At 47.4% G+C, this 23,631-nt stretch overlaps 1 protein-coding gene across 1 annotated transcript in view; it reads left to right on the top strand.

Moving 5' to 3' along the window:
- LOC115651392 overlaps positions 1–23,631 on the top strand; it is a 92,652-nt gene that overhangs the window by 60,610 nt on the left and 8,411 nt on the right. The window contains exons 12-16 of the mRNA XM_030562322.1: positions 10,139–10,192; positions 15,520–15,602; positions 15,953–16,017; positions 16,692–16,924; positions 23,153–23,412. Of these exons, the coding sequence (XP_030418182.1) occupies positions 10,139–10,192; positions 15,520–15,602; positions 15,953–16,017; positions 16,692–16,924; positions 23,153–23,412 (695 nt within the window). The remainder of the gene's footprint in view (positions 1–10,138; positions 10,193–15,519; positions 15,603–15,952; positions 16,018–16,691; positions 16,925–23,152; positions 23,413–23,631) is intronic.

Genomic DNA, 23,631 nt, shown 5'->3' with positions numbered 1-23,631 from the left:
CAGCTATAGACACTGGGAATACTCTCCCAGCCTAAGTATACAAGTACAAATTAAAATCATTTCAGCAAAATACAAATTTGAACTCCTCCCAGCCAAATACACATTTGCAAATAAAGAAAACAACCATAAGCCTAACTCGCTTTATCTACCTAGTACTCACTATTCAGGACATATAAGAGCCTGTATCGGAGAGACTGGAAAGAAACCTGGTTGCACGTCTGGTCCCTCTGAGAACCCAGAGTGAACAACAACCAAACACTAACAGCACACACACAAACTTCCCTCCCTCAAGATTTGAAAGTATCCTGTCCCCTGATTGGTCCTCTGGTCAGGTGACAGCCAGGCTCACTGTTCTTGTTAACCCTTTACAGGCAAAAGAGATATGAAGCACTTTTGTTTTATTAACTCTTATTTACCTGTTTATGACATTTGCACTGGGCTATAGGCTTGGGGCTGTGCTCTTTTTTGCTTGCTCTCTCTAGGTCCCATGAAGCACTGGGACCCTGTGTTTCATCCTTCCAAGGCCCAAGCTTCCTCAGGAAGGGCAGCCCGGGCACTGGGCCAACTCAAGGACAGGACACCACATCACAGATGCCACTGCCTTATCCCCTCCTCTCTCTTCCTCCACATTGTCCTCTGTACTGGGGAACTATGTAGCGGTGACAGCATCATGGCCCCATGTCTCTAGCCAGGCCTTGGGAAATGCCAACAGCACCAATGTGGGCCTGGGGAGAGCCAGCAGGAGGTGCTGGGAGAGACGACGCTTCCCCATGGGCAGCCTCACTCCTAGAACATCTGATCCCACAAGGCATATGGGCTCTGGGGATGCCCATATTGGGCACAAATTCCTCCTCCCACCTGAGAGCTGTGCCTCACCTGGATGCAGGCCACATGATCCTCATCTCTACAGCTGGTAAATTACTTGAGCATTGATCTGGATGAAAGGCACCAGGGAGATGTTTTGTTATAAAGAAATAGATTGTGTCCTGTCCCTGCAGGTTGCATGTGGGTGGGACTAAGGATTACTAAGGACTCAGTACTGGAGACCTCAAGATTCTCAGCCCAGAGGTCAAGTGCAAACAAGGGCATGGAGGTTTGCCAGAAGATGAGGCTTTCCTTGGGGCAGTCCTTGAGTGAAGGGGTGTCACTGTCTCCACAGCATAAGATGGGCCTGTCAAGACTGTCCTCTACAGTGTTCGCCTCATCCTCATCAGCCCAACTTCTGGTACTGCAGGAGCAAGAGTTTTTTCCTAGTACAGTCTACCCCCAAGGTGCCTGTTGTAGCTCTGGAGTTGTTAAACCTGTCAGTGCCCTTTCCCTGGCTGTCCCGGTCTCCCATCCAATTCCTGTGTATAAGATGTCAATGTTGATTGCTCCTACTCCGGCTCTGACTCGCCATGCAATGGTATTGGAGTTTTCAGCTAATGTGCCTCTCAGAACGATAGAGGGAAACCGACCAGGATATCACCTGTACCTCCATCTCAAAGCTCTCACCGTAGTTCCTCAATAACTATGGGATCTGCCCCTCTTTGGACAGAGAAAGCTGATTCTTTATCAGCATTTCAGGTTGGCTTTGTCCAGCCCAGGCATGTACCGCAGCCCCCAGTGGCAGCCTACCCACTATGGTCCTGGCTGGAGCCTCAACATTGCCTGATTCACAAGCACCAAAGGCTCAGGCATAATTGGGTCCCAGTGCCATATCAGTGGCCTTTCTGGAGCCCTTGGGGTTTCCTTCTGCAATCTAGATCATGCCTTCACACCGTGCCTTTGACTAGGTTTCAGGGGCATCTGCACCAAGGACACTCTGCTCACCTTTAGTACCAGCCTGGTATTGTACAAGAGGAAATTCCCTCTCAGGAACTGCCCTTGCTGGAAACAGAGGAGGCTCTACCTATTAGGGTGTTTTGGAAGGTCCCCTCTTCCCTTCCCCATACAGTGAAAAAGGCGGAGAGGAGATACTATATACCCTTGCATGGTTTTGACCATTTTGATAAGCATCTCCCTCCAGGCTCCTTGGTAATCATAGCTGCTAATCTGTATGTGTGTGTGAGAGAGAGGCACTAGGTGTCAATGTCAAAAGGAAAAAAGGCAAAGAAGCTGGGCCTATTTGGAAGGAAGCTTTAATCCATAGGAGGTTTGCAGCTCAGAACTGTGACCCAGCTAGCTCTGCTGGGTCATTAGGAATTTAGCCTGGTGGATAATATTTCAAAGAGAGACTACTTGACAAAGTGAAACAAGAATTCACTACAGTGATGGATGAGGGCAAATTAGTTGTCCGAATGGCTCAATCAATCAATCTAGATGTGCCTGATTTTGTAGTTCGGGCCATTTCTTCTGCCATCAACATGCTGTAGTGTTTTTGGCTGCAGGCATCCACGTTCATCCAGCCATAGAGCAAACTATTCAAGCCCTCCCTTTTGAGGGCCCTTTGCTCTCTTCAGAGAAAATGGACAATCATATGTTGCATTCAAAACCATGTGTTGACAATGCCTACGAAGACTGAATCAAGAGAAGCCAGAAACTAATTGAAAATGATACTTCAAGGAAGAGGATTGTGCACAGGAAGTGAGTGAAATGTACTCAGATTATAAGGTCAACAAGGACATTGATGAAGACTATGAAGAGTTTATCTTACAGATAATCTCAACAGCTAAGAAGGCAAAGACATTGAAAACAATGGGATGCAAGCAGAGGCTCACCGAGGAAACTGTGAATCTGACGGCGAGGGGGGCACACATGAAATTAGAAGGGAAAATGGGTGAAGAATACAGAACACTGTGTAAAGATCAGTGGTTGCCAGATTACTCCCTGTTTCAAGAGACCAGTCACTCACCCAGGCTGAGCTCTCATACAATAGACAATGCTGGTAGCCAATTCTACAGTAAACTAACTAGAGGTTTATTAGCTAAGAAAGGAGAGTTATTGAGATGTTAAATCAGAGAAAGTTCGTGTACAGATCAGTTACAATATGTTATTCCAAATGGTAGAAAATATAGTAATCTGCCAGTTTCCCAAAAGTCTCTTGCGGCTACCTCAAATAGCTCTGAGGATCTCCATTTTCCCATTCAATTATTCTGCTCTGTTAGAATCCAAGCAGTGCAAAGATGAAGGATTTTCCTTTGTATCTGTATTTTAATATTTGTTCTCTTAGAACAATCTAACAGCTAACTCATGGTTTCTTCTTTGATGGCCATGAAAGAGGGATGCTTTTGGACTCTTTGAACTTGATTGCCCTAAACAATGACCACTCTGTTTGAAGTGCCCATGATGATAAGTGCCTAGCTGATAAGAGCCCTTCATTTGCAGTACACAAGACTTCTTTCACATTGGGAGAGGTTTTTAGGTATTGGGGGTCATCTACAATGCAAAATATTAACAAAATGCAGACAAGTGAAAACAGTGCATGCAAAATCTCTAGCTTTATCAAGCTTAAACACCACACACACTAACATACATTTAACAATTATTTTGATCTACACTAATACACAGGTCAATTGGCCTGGCTTCCAGCTATGCAATTGTAAGCATTCAGTGAGGCCTGAGACTTCAGCATTGTAGTAGAAAGAGAGAGCCTGATGCACGGGACTGGTGCAAGACCTGTGGCCTGAACCAAAGTCAGCAAAAGTTATGCTCGAGCAAAAGTCAGGCCCTATCAAAAACAGATGCTTGCTTGCAAGTTCAGTGTCTGGTACATGAACTTGGCATTGGTACTGCTAGCAGTGCTAAAACACAATGAATATGCAAATACATTCCAGCATGCTAACACAAGAACACCCCGACTAGTTGTATATCCGAGATTGTTTATCTCAGTCTATAAAAGTTGGGATGTTTGGCCTTAAGCCTTTATCTGGGCTGGGGGGAGAAGATAGTCCTGCCACTCTCTCAGATGGTCCAATGTAATGGGCATACGTGTTCTAGTATCCCTGTGGAATCTATAGGGTGTTACCCATGCTTTATTGACAATAAACCTGACCAAGCATGTTTGCAACTGAACCGAGCCTGTGGTCATCTTGATCGGTTTGACTGAGGTCTGCCATGCTGGCTACGTGCCCAGTGCCAGTGCAGCACACAGAGAGAACACACATGCAGACAACAACTGACAAGAGTCATGAGTTGCCTCTGATCAGCCAGCATCACAGTGGGATCCATACAGGAAGTTCCCCTGTTGCTCAGGGGAAATAATTTAATTCCTGTTACTTCCTTTTTCTGAAATTGAAAAGAGGGTCTCAGATCTATTTTAGATCTAAGAGAACTAAATCAGTGCCTAAAGAAAATAAAATTCTGGATGAACACTCTTCCTTCCCAGACTGAGAGGATAGGGGTGCTGCCCTCAACTTAAAGGACACATACTTTTATGTGGTGATCAAGAAAGCCAGCAGAAGTTCCTCAGGTTCATGGTGAGTGGACCTCACTACTAATTCACAGTGTTACCTTTTGGCCTCTCAGTAGCTCCTTGTGATGCGCCTGTGAGGGTCCTGAGTACACATGTTTCCTTACCTGGATGGCTGGCTGTTGAGAGGCTGGACCAGGTCTCAGGTACTGTCATGCATAGCTGTTATCTAGTCCATCTTTGATGCATTGGGGCTGCTAGTCAAATTGGAGAAATTGATCCTGAATCATGTATAAAAAAAAATTCTGTTCACTGGGACGGACCTGGATTCAATGAAGGCCAAGGCTTTCCCTCTACCCTTGAGATTCCCAGCATTGCAAGCTATTGCTGTAGGTCTACAGACATATCCTGTCACCACTGTGCAAAACTGCCTTTACCTCTTGGGTCACATGGCAATGTGCACTTATATGATACAGCACCCCAAGTTCCACCTTAAACTTTAGAGGTGGCAAGCATTCACTGGTCTGTCATCATTTAGACATGGTGGATTGTATACCAGTGGACATTTTGTCCTCCCTGGATTGGTGGACAGACCCGCCCCAGAAGGTTGTGTGGGAGTCCCCTTTGGTCTGCCACAGCCAGCCCTCACCTTCATTATGGACGCCTCTGGTCTGAATTGGGAACCTCTGTTTGGACCCCTGCAAACACAACGTGTTTGAAAATGCATATAAATGTCAGGGAATTAGGGACTATCTGGCTAGTTTACTTGGCCTTCCTTCTACAAGTCGAGAGACGGAATCTACTGGTGCTAACTGGAGGTGCCTGGTCCACTTGACTGTGCCAAGAGACAATTCTCCTTTGGAAGTGTTGCGTAACCAGCTCCATTCACCAGGGAGCTGCTCACCTTGTAGGGGTGCAGAACACACTGGTAGATCAGCTGAGTAGATCATTCACTGAGCACCACGAGTGGTCACTTTGTCCAGACATGGCCATTCCGTCTTTCAACTATGGAGAATTCCCCAAGAGGACCTGTTTGCAACAAGGGCCAACAGAAGATGCCATCAGTTTTGTTCCAGAGTGGGATGCAGCCTGGGTTCATTGAGCGATGCCTTCCTGCTACCCTGGTCAAACAGCCTGCTGTCTGCCTTCCCTCTCATTCCACTCTTGCCCAGAGTTTTGCTCAAACGAGGCTACACTCATCTCATTCATATAGCCCTAGCGTGGCCCCAGGAGCACTGGTTCTCAGCACTGCTAACCCTATCAGACAGACCTCCACTTTCTCCCTCACTGGATTCAGGCATCATTTCCCAGAAGCCATGCACCTCCTCCGCTCCAACCTGCATGCTGTCCACCTGACAGCGTGGATGCTTCATACTTGATGCCTTTGGAAAGATGTTGCTCGAAAGAGGTACAGGAAGTGCTTCTAAATAGTAGAAAGCCTTTAACTAGGAGAACTTACCTGGCAAAATGGAAAATATTTTCCATCTGGTTCCTGAAACAGCAAGGTTGGCTGTTAGTTCCATAAGGGTTCATCTAACGGCTATCTTGGCTTTCCACCCTGCTGTGGGTACAGCCCTCCTACTTTCTCCAACCCAATGTCTATCAGGTTTTGAACAGGTCTGGACAGGTCATATCCACAGGTAAAGGACACAATTCTCCCATGGGGGTTGAACATAGTACTAGCAAATATGATGGATCCCTCTTTGAGTCGCTGCTGTCCTGTTTGCTGCTAAACCTTTGAATGAAAGTGGCCTGTTTTAATAGTGATGATTTCAGCCAGGAGAGTTGGGGAATTATAGGCTTTGATTTCAGAACCTTCCTACATGGTTTTCTGTAAAGACAAAGTTTATCTTTACCCTCAAAGTTCCTTATTAAGGTACTTTCCAATTTTCATATTAATCAAGCAGTTTACTTACCTACTTTCTTTCTAAAGCCTCAAATATAAAGATGGGGACTATTTGGATATTGGAAGAGCTCTGGATTTTTACCTTGATCTAACTAAGGCATTTAGATCAAACTTGCAACTGCTCATTGCAGCTGAAGACACAATGAAAGGCAGTCCAATGTCTTCCCACTGAATCTCTTCTTTGACTTCAGCTAGCATTTTTTCATGCTACCACTTAGCTAATGTGACTCCCCTGAGTAGGGTATTGGCTCAAGCAAGGCCGGCGCTCCCATTTAGGCAGCCTAGGCAATCGCCTAGGGTGCCAGGATTATTGAGGGGTGGCATTTTGCCGGGGGGGCAGCAGGTGGCTCTGGTTGACCTGCCGCAGGCATGCCTGCAGAGGGTCCATTGGTCCGCAGCTCCAGTGGAGCTGCCGCAGTGGTGCCTGCGGAGGGTCCGTTGGTCCACAGCTCTGGTGGAGCTGCCGCAGTCATGCCTGCAGATGGTCGGCTGCCCCTGCGGCTCCAGTGGACCTCCCGCAGGCATGCCTGTGGCAGCTCCACCAGAGCCGCAGGTTGAGCACCGGGGGTGGCGAAATGGCCGTGCGCCTAGGGCACGAGAAACCCTGGCGCTGGTCCTGGGCTCAAGCAACCAGGTCTCATGCAGCTTCTGCAGCCTCTCTCATTCATGTGCCTACCTTGGACATCTGTAAGGTGGCAGCTTGGTTATAAGTCCATACGTTCATTTCTCATTAGGAAATCTCTCAGCAGTCCAGGGACGAGGCCAGATTTGGTCGTGTGATTCTCCAATCCCTGTTCAAGTAGACTCCAAGCTCACATCCAGTTTGAACTGCTTGTGAATCACCTACAGCGGAATGAACATGTACTGTCACACGAGGAAGAAGAAATGGTTACTAACCGACTTGTACCTGTTGATCTTTGAGATGTGTTGCCCATGGCCATTCTACAATCTGCCCTCATTCCCCTCTCTAGAGGACTCTATCCAGAAAAAAGTAACAAGGGAGGTTGGGGGAAACTCCACCCTTTGTACCTGCACATAGTGGTGTGAGACTACAGAGGATGCTACTACCTGTAGCGATGCGGGACTCACCCTTGCGGCGCCTCCTGCTGGTCATCTCAGGGAATTAGCTCTGCAGCCTCCGGAGCGCTCTCTGCAGGCCGGTGTCCTGCTGCCGCTTGCCCCCATGTCCCTCCAAGGACTTGGGTGCCTCATTATCTGAGATGCTGCCCCTTGGCAGTACACCTCTCAGTCTCGGGTTCTGCTGTCCTTGGGGAAGCCCCACTCCCTATCCCCACCTCACCTCAGTCTTAGGCTACTGCTTGTCACCAACTAGTCCCCACTCCCTGGGGCAGACTGCAGCATAAACCACTCATCACAGGCAAGGGAGTTTTGGATCTGCTGCCTTTCTCTGTCACCCAGTACCTCTATGGGGCCTTGGAGAAGGCCCTGCAGCCTGGGGAGTTGCCAGCCTGGTGCTCCCCAGCCCCTCTGGCCTTTCCCCAGCAGTGGAAGGACTTGGGCAACATATGTCCAAGAACAACAGTTACAACAAGGTTAGTAACTGTATCTTCCCTCTTTCTGCCTGTCTGCCTTCATTCCCCTTAGTCTGTCTTTCCTTTTGTTATGTTCTCTCCCTCCTTACTCATTTTTCTGACCCTCTCAGATATTCACAGAACACACGTCACCTAGTATCTCGGCACAATTTCAGATTCTTCCTCTCCATCCCCAGTGATCACTGCCTCTTTCCCAGCCCTTTGTTCCCATCCATCTCAAACTCTCTCTCTCTCTCTCTCTCTCCTCTACCCTAGGCCTCTCCCTCCTCTGTCTCCTCTGCCCCCTTTATCCACACCCATCCACCCTACCATATACCTACTCACCACTTCCTCGATCCCCCGACATTCCTTCTGCCCTTCCTCAACCAAATACCACATACACCTCACTCCCAGCATGTCCCTCTGTGCGCTGAGGAGCTGGGGAAGTGATGTTGACTCCTCGAAGCACGATCCATCTTGGAGCTCTCCCCTGGGCCAAGACAGTTTTACCTGAAGCCCTGCTCAAGGCTGTGGCCAAACAGAACCAAAAATGACCAAAAAAGGGTGAGGGTGGGGAAGGACCAGGAACCAGAGGAGTCATATTTGGACTGAGAGATGGTTTGGGGCACACAGAGCAACAAGTAATCACTGGAGACTTCCCTCATTCCTCAAAGTACCCTTTAAATGTGTGCATATCTGCATGATTTGTGTGTGGGGGGGGCACTGGGTCTCCTTCCTGCTTTTGTGCCCACCCACCAGGAGGAGGCAGCACTACAGTTCCTGGGCTGCCCCCTCCCCTGCAGGATCTGTGCTGCCTGCCGCATCCCAAGAGCCAGCACCAGCAGAGGAGACAGAGCTGTGGGGGTGGGGGAATAAGTGGGAGGGGGAACATGAGCACCCCACCCATTTCCCTGTGCCAAGTAACACATGATCCCTAAAAACATTAGTTCAGGATTTATTTTCAATGACATTTCAGAGCTATATTTTCTCAAACGGCTTCGAGAAAAATCAAAGTCACCTACTGGCAGACTCCTCCAGAATCAGGGATACATACTGAACAATGAGGAGTACCAGACAATCAGAGCTGAGAAAACCAGTCAGGAGAAGATGCGGAAGCTGTACAAGCTGGTGCCAAGCTGGGACAAATGGCAGAAGGACCGGCTCTACCAGTCGCTGAAGAGAACAAACAGAGACCTGGATGAAAAGCTAAAGGATAAATAAATGACATCAGGGAAATCACCTCCCCATCATGAACCCTTATCCCATGCCAAGGGCAACACTAGATCACTTCTCTGGCTGTTTATCCCTTGCCCCGCACTGCAGTATCAGAGCTGGGCATGGATTATTACGCCATCCCCATGACACTATAATGTGCAGTGAACCTGTGGGAGCGTTTGCCCCCACGTCTGAGATTATTTCAGTATTTGGTGCTGTCGGGTCCATTCCAGACAGAGCTGGCTCTGGTTGCACAGTGCAGAGCTGGGCTGTACATTGCTCGATAGGCTGGGGCTCAGTTCTGCAGGCAGCTCCTGTTCCCATCCATGGGAAATACAAAGCATTTGTCCTGGCTGGATCAGGACCCTGGGTACTTTGGTTTGTTATGTAGGTTGGGGTATTTGTAACCTCAGTTCTACAGGAAGCTCCCACTCCTGTCCATTGGAACTACACACCCCCTCGGGGCGGGGGGGGGGAGCGGATCAGGCCCCTGGGGTTTGCTTTGGCTTATGTAGGTTGGGATATTTGTAACCTGCTGTCAGATTCTAGCCCCTCCAGAATATGGGAGAGGGTGGAGTTTGGCCCAGGCCAAAACCTCAGATCTAATCTTTTTTACCAAAGAGGGTGAGGGTGTGAGTTAAAAAGGGCAGTGGTGCATGGTGTTTAGAGTGAGTGGTGGGGTTGTATGTACCCCCCAACCCCCGCTCTCCACCCTTGAGCTCCTATCACTTTGCTGGGTGAGCAGCATTTCTCCCCATCCCTGCTCGTTTCTCTAACAAGGTCTGGGTTCTTCCTGCTGAAGAAGCAGGTGAGGGGAGAGAAAGGACTCTTGGTCCCAGAGATAGGGGCAGGGCCCAGGGGTGGGGAATCACAGAAGTGTAGGATTGGAAGGGACCTCGGTATACCATCAAGTGCAGTCCCCTGTACTCAAGGCAGGACTGGACCATCCCTGAAAGGTGTTTGTTTAACTCAAATGTGGAAGCTGGATTGAGGGGCTCCCATGGGTAGGAGAGGAGGCCAGCAAGGTCCCAAGGTGTGGGGTGGCTTCTGACAGGAGGAAGATCATCCCTCCAATTTAACCTCTTGGCTCCGAGATCTTTTCTGTTCCAGCGAGTCAGCCCTTGTGTTCTCTCTCCCATTTGCTCTCTCTTGTAGGTGCAGGTACCCCAGCACAGGAGCCGTCCACCAGCACCAGCCTTGGAGCTACACGTGAGTTATAAATCCCCACCGGGATTAATCCACAGTGAACCACACTGAGGGGCTGTGCAGGGGAGCAGGCTGAACCATGCATATGGACAGTGCGGTCAGCACATCTCCTTGCTCGTCAGGAAGGGAGGGTGAATCGAAGCACAGACTGTCTGGGAGCTCTCTCGAAGCAGGGCAGCTTTGCCCTACCGCAGCTCAGGGCTCTGACTAAACAGTCCTAGATAGAAGCTGAAGGAGCCTGACACCCAAACCCTGAGTTTCAGTGGGGTGTTTTTATGTCCCTCAGCTCAGGTGGACATTTTGTGGAGAGACACCGGGAGCAGCTAATTAAACATGCCTCCTCAATTGACAGAATCCTAGCTGTGCTTTGTGGGGATATACTGCCCCCTCATCCACACTTTCAAGTATTGTGGAAAGTAATGTGGGCACAAGATCTGAAGAGGAGCTGTGACACATTGGATGAGAGCCTGGCGCACCTGGCGCTGAAGGCAACAAACAAAAGCCTAACTGAAGAGCAAGAGGGTAAAATCAAATAGGGGGATAATAACTTCCCACTGCACACCCAGGAGGCTGCACCCCGACGCTTTTTTCCATATGTCAATTTTCCAAGGCCATAGAAGGTTTCTCTGGTTCATCATGAACCAGATTCACTACCAGTTTACTGTTCTCCTGTTCATCCTGTCGGCAGTCTGTGGGTCTTTATGAAATATGTGGTGGTAAAGGCAGCCTTCTGGGGAAGGCGAGGGGTGCAAGTTTACCCGCACCTCAACAACTGGCTGGTCAAGGGTGGGTCTGAGGCTCAGATGAGAACCAATATTCACCTCATCCATGCAACTTTCCGAGTTACCTGCTGATAAATGAGCAGAAGTCAACACTTCTCCCAGTAGAGAGGACAGAGTTTATTGGAATGGTGCTCGATTCTACCATGCCAGGACCTTCCTCCCAGAAGCTCGCTTCCAGTCAATGGCGTCACTGATAGCACAGGTCAAGGCCCTGTGCTATCACAGCTCACAACAGCTCATTTCTGCCTCAGACTTTTAGGTCACATGGCCGCATGCACATACATAGTGCAGTATATGAGCCCGGCTCAGACCTTTTCAGGGTTGCCTGACCTTGATGTACTCACTGAACCACCATCACTTGGACTTGGTGCTCACAGTGCCTGTCCCGGTCCTTGACTCTACAAAATAAGCATTTTCTCACTGTGCAGAGTGGATGCCCTCCCTAACCCACTAGTTTTGCTGATGTAGGTGATGTTAGTGTTGTGGTGTAGGCTAAACCTTTTTCTACATTCTGTCTCAAGGATGCAGTTTACTTGTACCTTGCTTTCAGTTTTGAATTGCATGAGTGTTTCTCCTGGTCCTGTAAGGATTGCTACAAGTGCCTTTCCTTACTCTGTTTTGTAGTAAAAAAGAATGCTATGTCCCGGTTGTGACATCCTGTACTTTTCTGTTTTCATGTGCAGCATGCTCATGCAAAATGGCTTCCTTTGTGGCACTATATGCATAACTTCCCCAGTGCTGGGTGTTCCTCTTGCTTTGCCTGACACAGTCCACATCTGTGGCAAACCTTCAGTTTCACACATACAGAATGGGAAGAAACTGTCTAGGAAGGAGTATGGCAGAAAGGGATCTAGGGGTTATAGTGGACCACAAGCTAAATATGAGTCAACAATGTGATGCTGTTGCAAAAAAAAAAAAAGCAAACATGATTCTGGGATGCATTAACCGGTATGTTGTGATCAAGAAACTCAGGAAATCATTGAGGCTGTTGCTCTCCTATGAATATCACAGTAAAAGGTAGGCAACTGCATCTCCACTCCAGTCCAAGTGGGTTAGACTTCATATTTAATGTTCCAAACATTCTCTGTCCCTCTTCTAGGAGAGCTTCGATTACACTCTATAAGGGGAAAGGTGGCTTCTATGGCCTGCGTTGTCCAAATTTTAGAGAGCTGCAGAGCTGCCACCTGGAGTTCTGTTCACACTTTCATGGAGCATCACTCTCCTGATCTGGCATCTGGAAAGGAGCTAATTTGGTATAGCTATATATTACTATCACTGTTTAACTAGGACTCCACATCCTACCACCAGGAGACAGGAGTGCTGCTTACCCAACTGTCCCATGAGAGAATGTTCTGAAGCCATTTGAAGAAGACATGAAGGTTATTTACCTGGAGCCAGAGTTCTTCAAGATGCACTCTGCATATTTGCACTCCTCATCCACCTTCCCCACTTCCTCATGCCCCTAGTGACATCTTTGGACTTGAGGAGGTAGTGGAAGGAACCAAGGTGGCTGAAGAATCAGGCCCCCTTTCCTAGCCATGCCCTCAGCACATACAAGTAAAGTAAGGGGAGGGCAGGCAGGCACTTCAATGGGCACTGCTGTCAACCCTCAGATCTGCAACGTTGATATATCCCATGAGTGGGAATGTGCAGAGTCCACTTCAAGGAATTCCAGTTCATGCACACGCATGGAAATATTTCTATTGTCTTTTAGATTTACAGACTGAGAGCTCTTCATGGGCAGGGGTCTGCCCTGCCATAGACCGGTACCGGCTGCTGTAGTGATGGAATAATAGTAGTACAAGGAAATTTTCAACTGCTGTCCAGTTTCAAACCTCCGTTTTCAAGGAAAGATGTGGGCAATGTGGGAGGCAATGTTGCCTAGTGGATAGCACACTGGACTGAAACTCGTGGTTAATCTGTTTGGAGTCACTCCAAGTTTAGATCTGTGTAATTGAGATCAGAATCCAGCCCTGACATCATTGACTCAGTGGGGTCCTAGATTTACGCCGGGTTCACTGAGATCAGAATTTGGCTCAAATTGTTTGGAATTTTGTTACTTTTCATTTTGCTTTTCAGTGAAGACACTGAATCCGATCCTAGTTCTGCCGCAAAGACGGAGGCAGCAGGAGGGGGGTGGTGCTGATTCTAGCTCCGCTTTTCCCTCTCTAACATATGCACTGGCCTATCACAGCCACAAGCACTTCTGCTCTCACAGTGCCAGTGGGTCTACTTTATTCCTTGCAGTAACCATTCTGTACAAGCAACTTGGCTTATGCACAGCCTCAGAATCCAGTAGGCTCAGGGTTCTCTTTCACTTTCTGTCCCAAACTCCTATTTGTGCAGCGTCACTGGGTGGCTGTTAGCCAGCTGCTGTGCCCCACCCCAGAAGTGGCTACATTTCAGCACCAGGTGAGCAATTCCTATGTAACACTTCTGTGTGGCTGTTAACCAGGTGCCCCTACCCCAGAGGTAGCTGTATTTCTGTTCTGCCAGGCAGCTGCCATACTGCACAGACCTCCAGAGGTCATATCTGGGGTGGGAGGGATGGGGGAGGATATTGGGATAGATGGACCTGTTGGTCTGATCGGGGACAGCAGGAAGGGGGCAGGATACAGGGCTAGATGAGCTCATAGATCTGATCTATTCTAGTCCCAATTCTCCAGGTTCATGCACTAAGGAATTCTGCAATTTCACCTCTACATTGCAGCAGGTGAATCTGTGACAAAAGGGGCTGGAGGGGGAGCTCCCATGCAGGGGGCATTGGGCAGAGTCACCCAGTGTCCCCCACACAGTGAGAGCCCATTCCCCAGCACCCCATGCAGAGCAGGGCAGAAGTTGCTCATGCCCTGCAGGGGCACACTGGGCCAGGTGTGGGAAAGGGGCAGTACTGGGCCATGTCTGTGACACTCAATCTCTAGGCCCAAGATCTCACCCTTCCAAGTCCCGCTGTATGTTCCTGCATGTGGTAAACCAAGGGGTTGGGCAGGCGGGAAGCCATGTCACACCTGTGGGTGCAGGTGGCCACATAGCACTGTCCTCTGCCTTCACCCTGCCATCAACCCATCCCTGCTGTTTGTACAATCCATCCCTTCCCCCGTCCTTCATCCAGCTTTTAGATACAGTGGAAGGTTTTACTCAGATAACCCAAAACTAGAGCTGGTTCAGGATTTTTCTGATTTGAAATGTAGACCAAAAAAAGGGGGGATTTTAAAAGTCATATTTCCTATTTTTCAACCAAATTAGTAGCAGTAGCCCCTTAAGAGCCCCATCAGGGATCCATCAGCTATAGCAATGGTTGGAAATTTTGATTAAAACGGAGAAACAAGGGAAACAAAACTAGAAACAGCTTTATAATTTTCTTCCTGTTTTTGCGTTGCTGGACTGAAAAGGACTGAAGAGAGAAATGTCAAATTTGGTTTTTCAGTAGTTCTCACTGAGATTCAAACAGCAATCTGACTTTGAAAAAGAGAATCATTTTATTTCGAACACCATACAGCATAGTACTGCTGAGAGGCAATTATCCCATAGGTGGCTGCATGTGTGTCCCTGAAAGCAGTTTGGGATGGAAGGCACCTGGGAAATAGATAATAATGATGTTATTGACATTATTAATAATTCATCCCTCCCCAGGAATCATCTGCAAACAGACCCTCCTGTCCTCCACTGGATCTGCAGCAAATTGACCAGAGTTGCGAGTGGTTTGATGGGCCTCACTCATGCCTGTGCAGAAAGAAACCAAATGTCCCTTAGTCCTGTTTTTCTGACCATCTCCTGACCAGATCCAGTCCTGAAGATTACCCCCTACCTCAAACTTTTCCCCCTTATTTATACATTAGTAATAGAATGACATGTCCCTTAAAGAAACTTTGAGTAAGCAGTTTCAATGATCAAGCAAGAGGTTCCTTCTGATTATTGATTAACCAAGTATGGGTTTTTCCAGCGTTTGCAGCCTTGAGACCCCAATAGACATTCTTGCTCTTTTAAAATACATGTATCAGCAACTTCAACACAAGTCTTGTCAGGAAGGACATGGGGGCCAACCTGCCCTTTCTGTGAAACCCAACCCCAGCCTTGGTCCAGCTGAGATTGCTGAATGGCTAGTTTACAGCTTGCTGATTAGGCCGCCTTTAACAATAAGCCATAGTGGTTTCAAGCACTTTATTGGTTTGCCAAAGTCTGCCTGTACAGCACCTGCATCAGGTTTAATCTCCAGGACCTGCAGGATCTCTCTGGGCTCTCCTCTTTCTCTCTTCCACCCAACCCATGCCCTTCCCACTCCTCTCCCATTTACAGTTTGATCCTGCTCCTTTGCCCCATCTTTCCCATCCCAGCCTTTCCTCCAGCATAGAGCCACGGGCCTTGCAAGCCCAGCACTCTGTGCACAGCGGGAGTGTCAGGGCTGGGCAGATGCACAGAACAGGCCCATCCGCAGGGGAGTTTGCTGATGGAAACGTCTAGTTCCCATCACTCAGGTCAGGGGTTGAGGGCTCCTTATTCAACACTGGAAGAATGTGAGATGTGAAAGGGCCTTTCCTCCTCTCTCAGCTGCAGGAGAGACCAGCCCAAGCGAGGATCCCAGCAGGGACCCCTGGGGACAAGACAAATGTGACTTGTGTCCCAGAGAAGAGGTAAAGAATTGTGGGATCACTGATCCTTGTCTGTCTGTCCATCTCTCAGCACTTCCCTTCTCTCTTTCTCTCCCTTGCCTCAACCGTACCTCTGAGTATTTCACCAATACTCAGGGCTGGAGTGTCTTTGGTCACCTGGGAAACAGAAACCCCAGGGGAATGATTGATCCTGGGGTTGGAAACTAGCTGTCTATGGAGTCCTTTCTGCCAGCCACGCTGCCAGGGTCCCAGGCCAGGGAAATAGTCCCCAGCTGAACACTTGGCCGCAGCTGCCCAGGTTCCCTTATTAAAGAGCTTTGCAATGGGAAATCTGCAGTTGGGCCAAGATAATGCCTGTTCCTGTGTTCTAGGATCCTCCAGAAGAAATACAGCCTGAAACTGTTCGAGACCCAGATGGGAAGCAGAAGACATACAGGTGCGAACTGGGGCTGGGAGTTTGGTATCACCCCCCTTCAGTGGTTTGAGTGCACAGCATCCCATATTGGTGGGCTCCATGCAAAGAGACACTCATGTGGGTGGGTAGATCAGAGCAGGGGGTGAGGTGATTGCAAAACCAGAAATCTTGAGAGCCCTGGGAGGGGAAAGGGGTCTTGTGGGTCAGAGCTGGAGGGGAGGGGAGGGGCAATCAGGACTCATGGTTTCTATCCCCTGCTCTGGGAAGGGAGTGGGGTCTAGCATGCTATTGGGTGGTGGAGGGTTTGGGAGTGAGAATATCTGGGTTCTATTCTCAACTTTGCCACTTGCTCACTGAGTGATCTTGGGGAAGCCACTTCCCCTTCCTGTGCTTCAGTTTCCCCGTCTCTAAACTGGGGAGAAAATTGTTCCCATAGTTCACAAGGAGGTTGAGGAGGAGGCTAATGAATCCACTCAATTAGCTCCTCAGAGGGACGGGGTCTGAGAAGGGCAAAGTGTTCTCATTGTCACCCAGCTTTTGTTGTTATACAGAGAGTAATCCTGATATCAGAGCACAGGGCTAAGATGGAGGCAGAGTTAAGGGGATAAACGTGAAGGCACCTGGGATCAGTTAGAAAAGGACGTGAGAGAGATCCATCCACTAGTGTTGAACTCTTTTCTTCCCGCACTGTGCAGGGTTCATTTCCCCAGGGCAGGCTCATTCCGTTGCTCTGAAACAGAACTGGGGCTCGAGGTGAGGGCAGCCGTGACTGTCCACTATGGATATGACTCCTGGGATCAGCATCTGAGCGCATCTGAAAAGCAGCAATGGATGGTGGCCGGCCCTTTGTTCAACATCCGGGTGGTGGAACCAGCTGAGGCCGGGGCTGTGGCAGCCGTTCACCTCCCACACTTCCTGTGCCTCTCAGGTACAGTAGTAAAATACTGCTATAAGGATCATTCTATAGCTCCTTTCAGCCACACAGATTTCCATGGGCCAGATTTTTAAAGGTATTTAGATTCATAGATTCCAAGGCCAGAAGGGACCGTTGTGATCATCTAGTCTGACCTCCTGTACAACACAGACCAAAGAACTTCCCCAAAATAATTCCCTGAACCCATCTTTAAGAAAAACATCCAATCTTGATTTAAAAAATTGTCAGGGATGGAGACTCCACAATGAACCTTGGTAAACTGTTCCAGTGGTTATTTGTCCTCTATCATAAATATACCCTTATTTATAGTCTGAAATTGTCTAGCTTCAACTTCCAGCCGGTGGATTGTGTTAGACTTTTCTCTGCTACACTGAAGAGCCCATTATTAAATATTTGTTCTCCATATAGGTACTTGTAGAGTGCGATCAAGCCACTCTCTTTATTAATTTAAAGACATTTTGTTCCTTGAGCATATCACTAGAAGGCATTTTTTCTAATCCAGTAATTGTGACACAGAATTCCAGCAGAGGTTGCACCAATGCCAAATACAGAGGTAAAATAACCTGTCTACTCCTACTTGAGATTCTCCTGTTTATGCGTCCCAGGATCATATTCGCTCTTTTGTCACAGCATCACACTGGGAGCTCATGTTCATCTGATTATCCACCTTCACCCTCAAATCTTTTTCAAAAGTCCCGGCTTCCCAAAATAGAGTCTCCATCCAGTAAGTATGATCTATGTTCTTTGTGCCTAGATCTACACATTTTCCTTCTAATAATGTCGTTATGGTTGCTCCACTGTAAGGTGCTCCATGGTAGGTGCATCTGCGTCCCTGTGCTGCTGATCAGAGAACTTTGGTAGCAATGTCCATTCAGCCCGGGCATGCAGGCTCTCGCAGTGTGTTCGCTGTCTGGGAGAGAAACACATTCCACAGAAATGTGGCTTGTGTTAGCTACTGACATCTCAGTCCAGAAAAGACAAGAGAACTGAGGCTCAAACTCCTACTCATGGAGTCACCCTTCAGCCGTCATAGTCCTGGTGGGAGCTCTCACTACAATCCTCTCCTTTTAGGGGAGGTGAGCTCAAAGACGTCTGTGAGCCACTCATGAAAGGCCACTAAGAAACTACCAGTGAGTCCCCATAGCATGCCCTGATCAAGCCGAAAACAATCTCTGGCTCAGTCAATAGCATTGGTACCAACAGCACTAGAGCCATCTAAATCTGGTACCCAGTGCGTGCACAGTACCGAACCAACAGAGCAAGTGTGACAGCCAAAAGACCCAATAGGTGCAGGCAAAGCTTTGGTACTGAGTGGGCACGAGAAACAAAGATCCGCCCCTGAGGAAAGCTCCATCACTACAGTCATTAACACTGGTACTGCCAATGATACGCCAAGCACCGACAGTGCTATCAGGCCCATGTCTCTGACTCTGTTGGTATAAGCTTCGGCACCGACAGCCTCTGCTGGTACTGACACCCTCTGCACCACCAGATTTCCGGGGAATGAAAGATCTTTCGGTGTCGGATGCATCAGACTCTCGCTCTCTATTGCTCAGTACTGGGGCCCCGGTACCGAGTCCACCCAGAACCCTTGGCTTGCTGACGACTTCCTGCCATGCACTGCCCTTCTTATCAGAATCAGAGCGTGAGCATGATGACCTAGCTTCCCACCACTCTTTTCATCTGCCATATGCCAGTTTCACTATGGACAATGGGCATACCACTCCTCTGACCCACAGCCTCTGGTTTGGGCAACTGTGATTCCAACTATCGAGCCCTTTCCCATCTCAATGGGAAAATTTGCAGAGTTGCTCCCCCTAGACTCCTGGGCTGAGTTTTCACCTTGGTTGAAGAAAGCAAGCTAATCTCCCGAGCTTCCCTACAGGCAGGACTGGATGGTGCTGATGCTGCCACAAGAGTCATGGCTATGGGGTAGGGTGACCAGATGTCCTGATTTTATATGGACAGTCCCGATTTCTGGGTCTTTTTTTTTATATAGGCTCCTATTACCCTCCATCCCCGTTCCAATTTTTCACACTTGCTGTCTGGTCACCCTACTACAAGGGTGGCCATGAGAAGAGGCTCCTGGATCCAGGTCTCTGGTCTTCCGTATGAGATCTAGCAGACCATACAGGATCTCCCCTTTCAAGGTGGGACTCAGTTTTCTGAGAAGACAGAATAAAGGCTATATCTCCTGAAAGTCTGTAGAGCCACCCTCAAATCCTTGGGCCTACACACTTCTGCCATGCCATGGAAGCATTTCAGGCATCAACCTCCTCCGCGGTTCTACTAACAGAACTGACAGGACGAGGTCACGCTTAGAGCACATCCAGAATGAACTCCCAAGGTAACATCTGAATTTCACATAAATCAGCTTATTCAGCTTCCACCATTTTATCCCAAACCTCATCCCGATAATACGGAAATCATCCTCCATACACTCGATGTAAGCAGAGCCTTGGCCTTCTTTTTGTACAGGAAGAGAGCTTTCATGAAACCTTCAAGACTTTCCTCTCCATTGCAGATAGATCAAAAGGTGCAGCGATTTCAGCTCAGACACTCTCCAAGGGGGTCTTGGGCTGCATTAAATTCTGTTACCAATTGCATAATGTAACACATTCTACAAGGTCGATTGCCTCATCTGTTGCCTTCTCCAAGGGTATCCCTATATCAGAAATTTGCAGAGCAACTATCTAGGCAGCTGTACATACCTTTGCAGAACACTATGCCATCCTGGGGGATTTGCCTGCAGATGCCAGATTTGGTGCCGCAGTGCTATCATCCATATTAGACTCGACTCTGAAGTCCCAGCCTCCACTGGTAGGCACTGCTCAGGAGCTGCCTACAGCGAAGCTCTCATAGGGATACTACTTGAAGAAGAAATTATTTAGTCTGTGCAGTAATGATGGTTCTTCAAGATATGTGTCCCTATGGGTTCTCCATGACTCACCTACCTCCCCTCAACTTCAGAGTTCTAGTAGTTGACTCTGCAGTAGACAAGGAACTGAGGAGGTAACACACGCACACGCCAGCTAGCCAAGCAAGGAGCAGTGCATGTGGAGGCTGAGCAGACACTGATATTAAAGTATTCCAATCAGCAATGCAGAGACACAGACGCACCTACAGTGGAGCACCCGACAGTGATGCCCCCATAGGAGTACAAGTCTCAAAGAGCCATCATTACTGCGCAAGTCGAGTAACTTCTTCTTTACATTTAGCCATTTTAAAACAAATATAGTTTGCTTGAGCCCACTTTACCAAGCAATCCAGAGCACTCTGTATCAGTGACCTGTGCTCTTCATTATTCACCACTCCCCAATTTCTGTATTACCTGCAAACTTTGTGAGTGATGATTTTTTTCCAGGTCATTAATAAAGATGTTAAATTGCATAGGGCCCAAAACCAATCCCTGTGGGATGCCACTTGAAACATACCCGTTCAGTGATGATTTCTTATATAGAATTATATTTTGAGATGCCAGTTAGCAGCTTTTACTCCTTTTAACTTGTTTTTTAATCAGAATATCATGCAGTGCCAAGTTAAATTCCTCATAGAAGCCTAAGTATGTTACATTAACGCTATTACCTTTATAAACCAAACTTGCAGTCTCATCGATTAAAAGATATCAAGTTAGTTTTACAGGGCCAATTTTTCCACAAACCCATATTGATTGGCATTAATTATATTACCCTCCTTTAATTCTTTATTAATCATGTCCCAAATCAGTCACTCCACTATCTTTCCTGGGATCAATTTCAGACTAACAGGCCTATAATTATCTAAGTTATTCCATGCATCCTTTTCCAATATTGGCTCAATGTTAACTTTCGTCTAGTGTTCTGGAACTTCCTCGGTTTTCTAAGACTAGAAATTAAATGTTAATGGTCCTCAGACAGCTCTTTTAAAACTGTTGAATGCAATTTATCCGGACTTGCTCATTTAAAAATGTCTAATTTTACTAGCTGGTGTTTAACATTCTCCCTAGATAATAGTGGAATGGAAAGAGTGTTATCATATGATATGATAATACCATCTCTTTTTCTCCAATACAGAACACAAATATTTATTGAACACATCACCTTTTCTTCATTATTATTGATAATTCTACCATTCCTATCTAGTAATGGACCAGTACCATTGTTATGATTGTTTTTGTTCCCAATATACTGCTACTTATTGTCCTTAACTCTGCTGGCCATAGATCTCCCCTTTTATCCCTTTGCTTCTCTTATCAATTTTCTACAATTCCTAGCTTTAGATTTATATTCATTCATTATCAACTTCCTTTTTCCTACATTTGTTATATATTATTTTTTATTACTTATAACTGCTTTCACTCCCAATCTAAACCGGATCAGCTTTTTAACCAATACAGCCTTCTTCCTTGATTATGAGATTGTGACTTTGGGGGCATCTCATAAAGTGTTCTTAAACAATTCCCAATTATCATTCATGTTTTTTCTGGTTAAATTCTTCCTCCTCGCTGATTTGTTCATCATTTTTTTCAGCTATGTGAATTTGGCACAAGAATATTTATATCACTGGTCTGGATTCTGCTTCCACATTCCACAAGTCATTATTAGTAGCTCAGTTACCATTATTTTTTAGTTATGTGATCAGTTCCTCTTTATCTCCCACTGATTTAGGTGCCTTATGCCATTGATTTGTTGTGAAATCAACAATAGCCTTTCAGCCTAGCTGCTGGAGAGGCAAAGAGCCTGGCTGCTCAGCTTCCCCTGGCAGCTCTGGGAGACAGAGGCAGAAAACCTGTGCACTCAGCTTCCAGACCTCCCCCTGCAGCTTTGGGGGTGATGTGGGGAGGTAGTGTGTCAGGGCTTCCTGTGCCCCAAAGCTGGGGGAAAGATCAGGTGGCAGAGCACTGGAGCTTTCTGCCTCTCCAGCTGATGCAGCTGTTGAAGCAAAGTCAGCACTCAGGCCTGGAAGCTCTCTGGGAAAGCTTTTGTGAATTTCACTGCAGAAAGTGAAACTGACAAAAACTTTTCAGGCTGGCAGCGGAGGAGCTGGCATTTCACTTTTACAGGTGGAAAATCAACTCTTTTGTTAAAACTTAAATTTCTTTGTGGATATTTTCAGTTTTGCAAAAAGGGCATTTTTCATCAAAAATCATTCTGACAAAGAACTTTCAATGAGCTCTGGTAGTAACACTTCACAGTGGGCAATTAACAGGCTGTTGCTGTATCCAGCGTCTAGAAGGAGACATGAAGATGTATTGGATTCTACAAGGACTAGTTAGAGGAGGATGTTTGATGTCTATTGGACTAGATAGACTGTACCATGCCTCCATTTCCAGGAGTTAATTTGCATGGGCTGTGTTGTATTTGGGATTTAGCTGGGGGTAAGAGACAGGATAACAATACCAAATGCAGAATGGTCAGCTTTCACTAGGTCTGTCTGCACTAAGGAAAAGCTCAGCTACTTGTCACTTCTGGTCATCTGCGATGATTTCTGCCCAGCATAGGTAGGAGGCTTCTCCATCACACAATGCACTGTCCTGTGTTTGGAAATTACCCAGAAATCTCTGCTCCCTGAAACAATACTGGGGCTCTGGGATGGAAGCTTCGTGAGTCCCAAAATACACCACTGCAACCAAAGCTAAGGCTTCCTAAGTGGAGGTGTGTTGAAGCTGATTAGTAATAGTGCTCCTATGAGGGCACATCACGACACTCTGTAGATAATGGAGAGAGAACCAGCTATTTCTTGCAGACAAGGCCCCTTAGGTGTCGGTGCAAACAATGGAGGGAGGATACTAGAAGGGGCATTCAGAGAGTCAGTACTGAATACAAACAACCCCAGAGCTGGTTCCATGGGGAAGTAGCAACAGCTTTTGCAGGTGTGTGTCAGAGCTGTGTTTTCACAGGTGAATTGTATACATGCACATGTCTGATGGGAGCATCTGTCCATCCCTGTTCCTCAAACCCTAGTGAAGCCTGGAGCAGAGCCGTGACAATCATTACAGAGCCATGGATTCAGTGGGAAATCAGGCAAAGGTCATTTGATCTTTTGGGACAAGAATTTAGAAACACTGGTTGCAAAATGATCATCTCACTCTGGGGAGAGTAAATGAGCACTAAGCTGTCTAAAATGGAAACTTTCTCCCAGATCAGGGAACAGAGTCCTGACGCTCAGGCCCTAATCCAGTCATCAGATAGCAAGAGGAACAAGACAGGTAAAATCTCATGTTCTTTTGTTATCTTTAAACAGGAGCAGAAGCTGATGTTTCTCAGCTTCAAGTTGCCCATTTTGTTGACTGTGGGATGACCCTGGAAAGTCCAACGCGGAGGAGGCCGTTCCACGCTGTGCTGGAGAACCCCAGCTTCTCTCCAATTGGACTGCTTTGGAAACAGATCTGTTCTACGCTATTTCCTCCAGTGCACTCCCTGGTGCTGCTTTACCGGTCCAGGAGGGCTGCAGACATAACCCTCCATTTCTACCTGCTACCCAGGGATCTCTCACTAGCACAGGTAAAGGAGAATCCAATAATAATATACAGTAGATGTGAGCCAGATTTACCACTACCGTGTGCCAAGAGGAAGAAGTAAGCTGCAACATCCTTGTGCATTGTGGTGAAATAACTGCACAAGCCACTGTGGTGATGTGTACTTCTAAAGGTCAAGTGACTCCAAACAATTTCACTCCCTGGAGTGTGAGTCTACCTAGAAAATGACATAATAGATTTCTGT

The sequence above is a fragment of the Gopherus evgoodei genome, chromosome 4 (genome assembly GCF_007399415.2).
Source record: "Gopherus evgoodei ecotype Sinaloan lineage chromosome 4, rGopEvg1_v1.p, whole genome shotgun sequence".
Classification (NCBI taxonomy): Eukaryota; Metazoa; Chordata; order Testudines; family Testudinidae; genus Gopherus; species Gopherus evgoodei.
The sequence above is the reverse complement of the archived record's forward strand: the minus strand, read 5'-3'. Positions and strand labels throughout refer to the sequence as shown.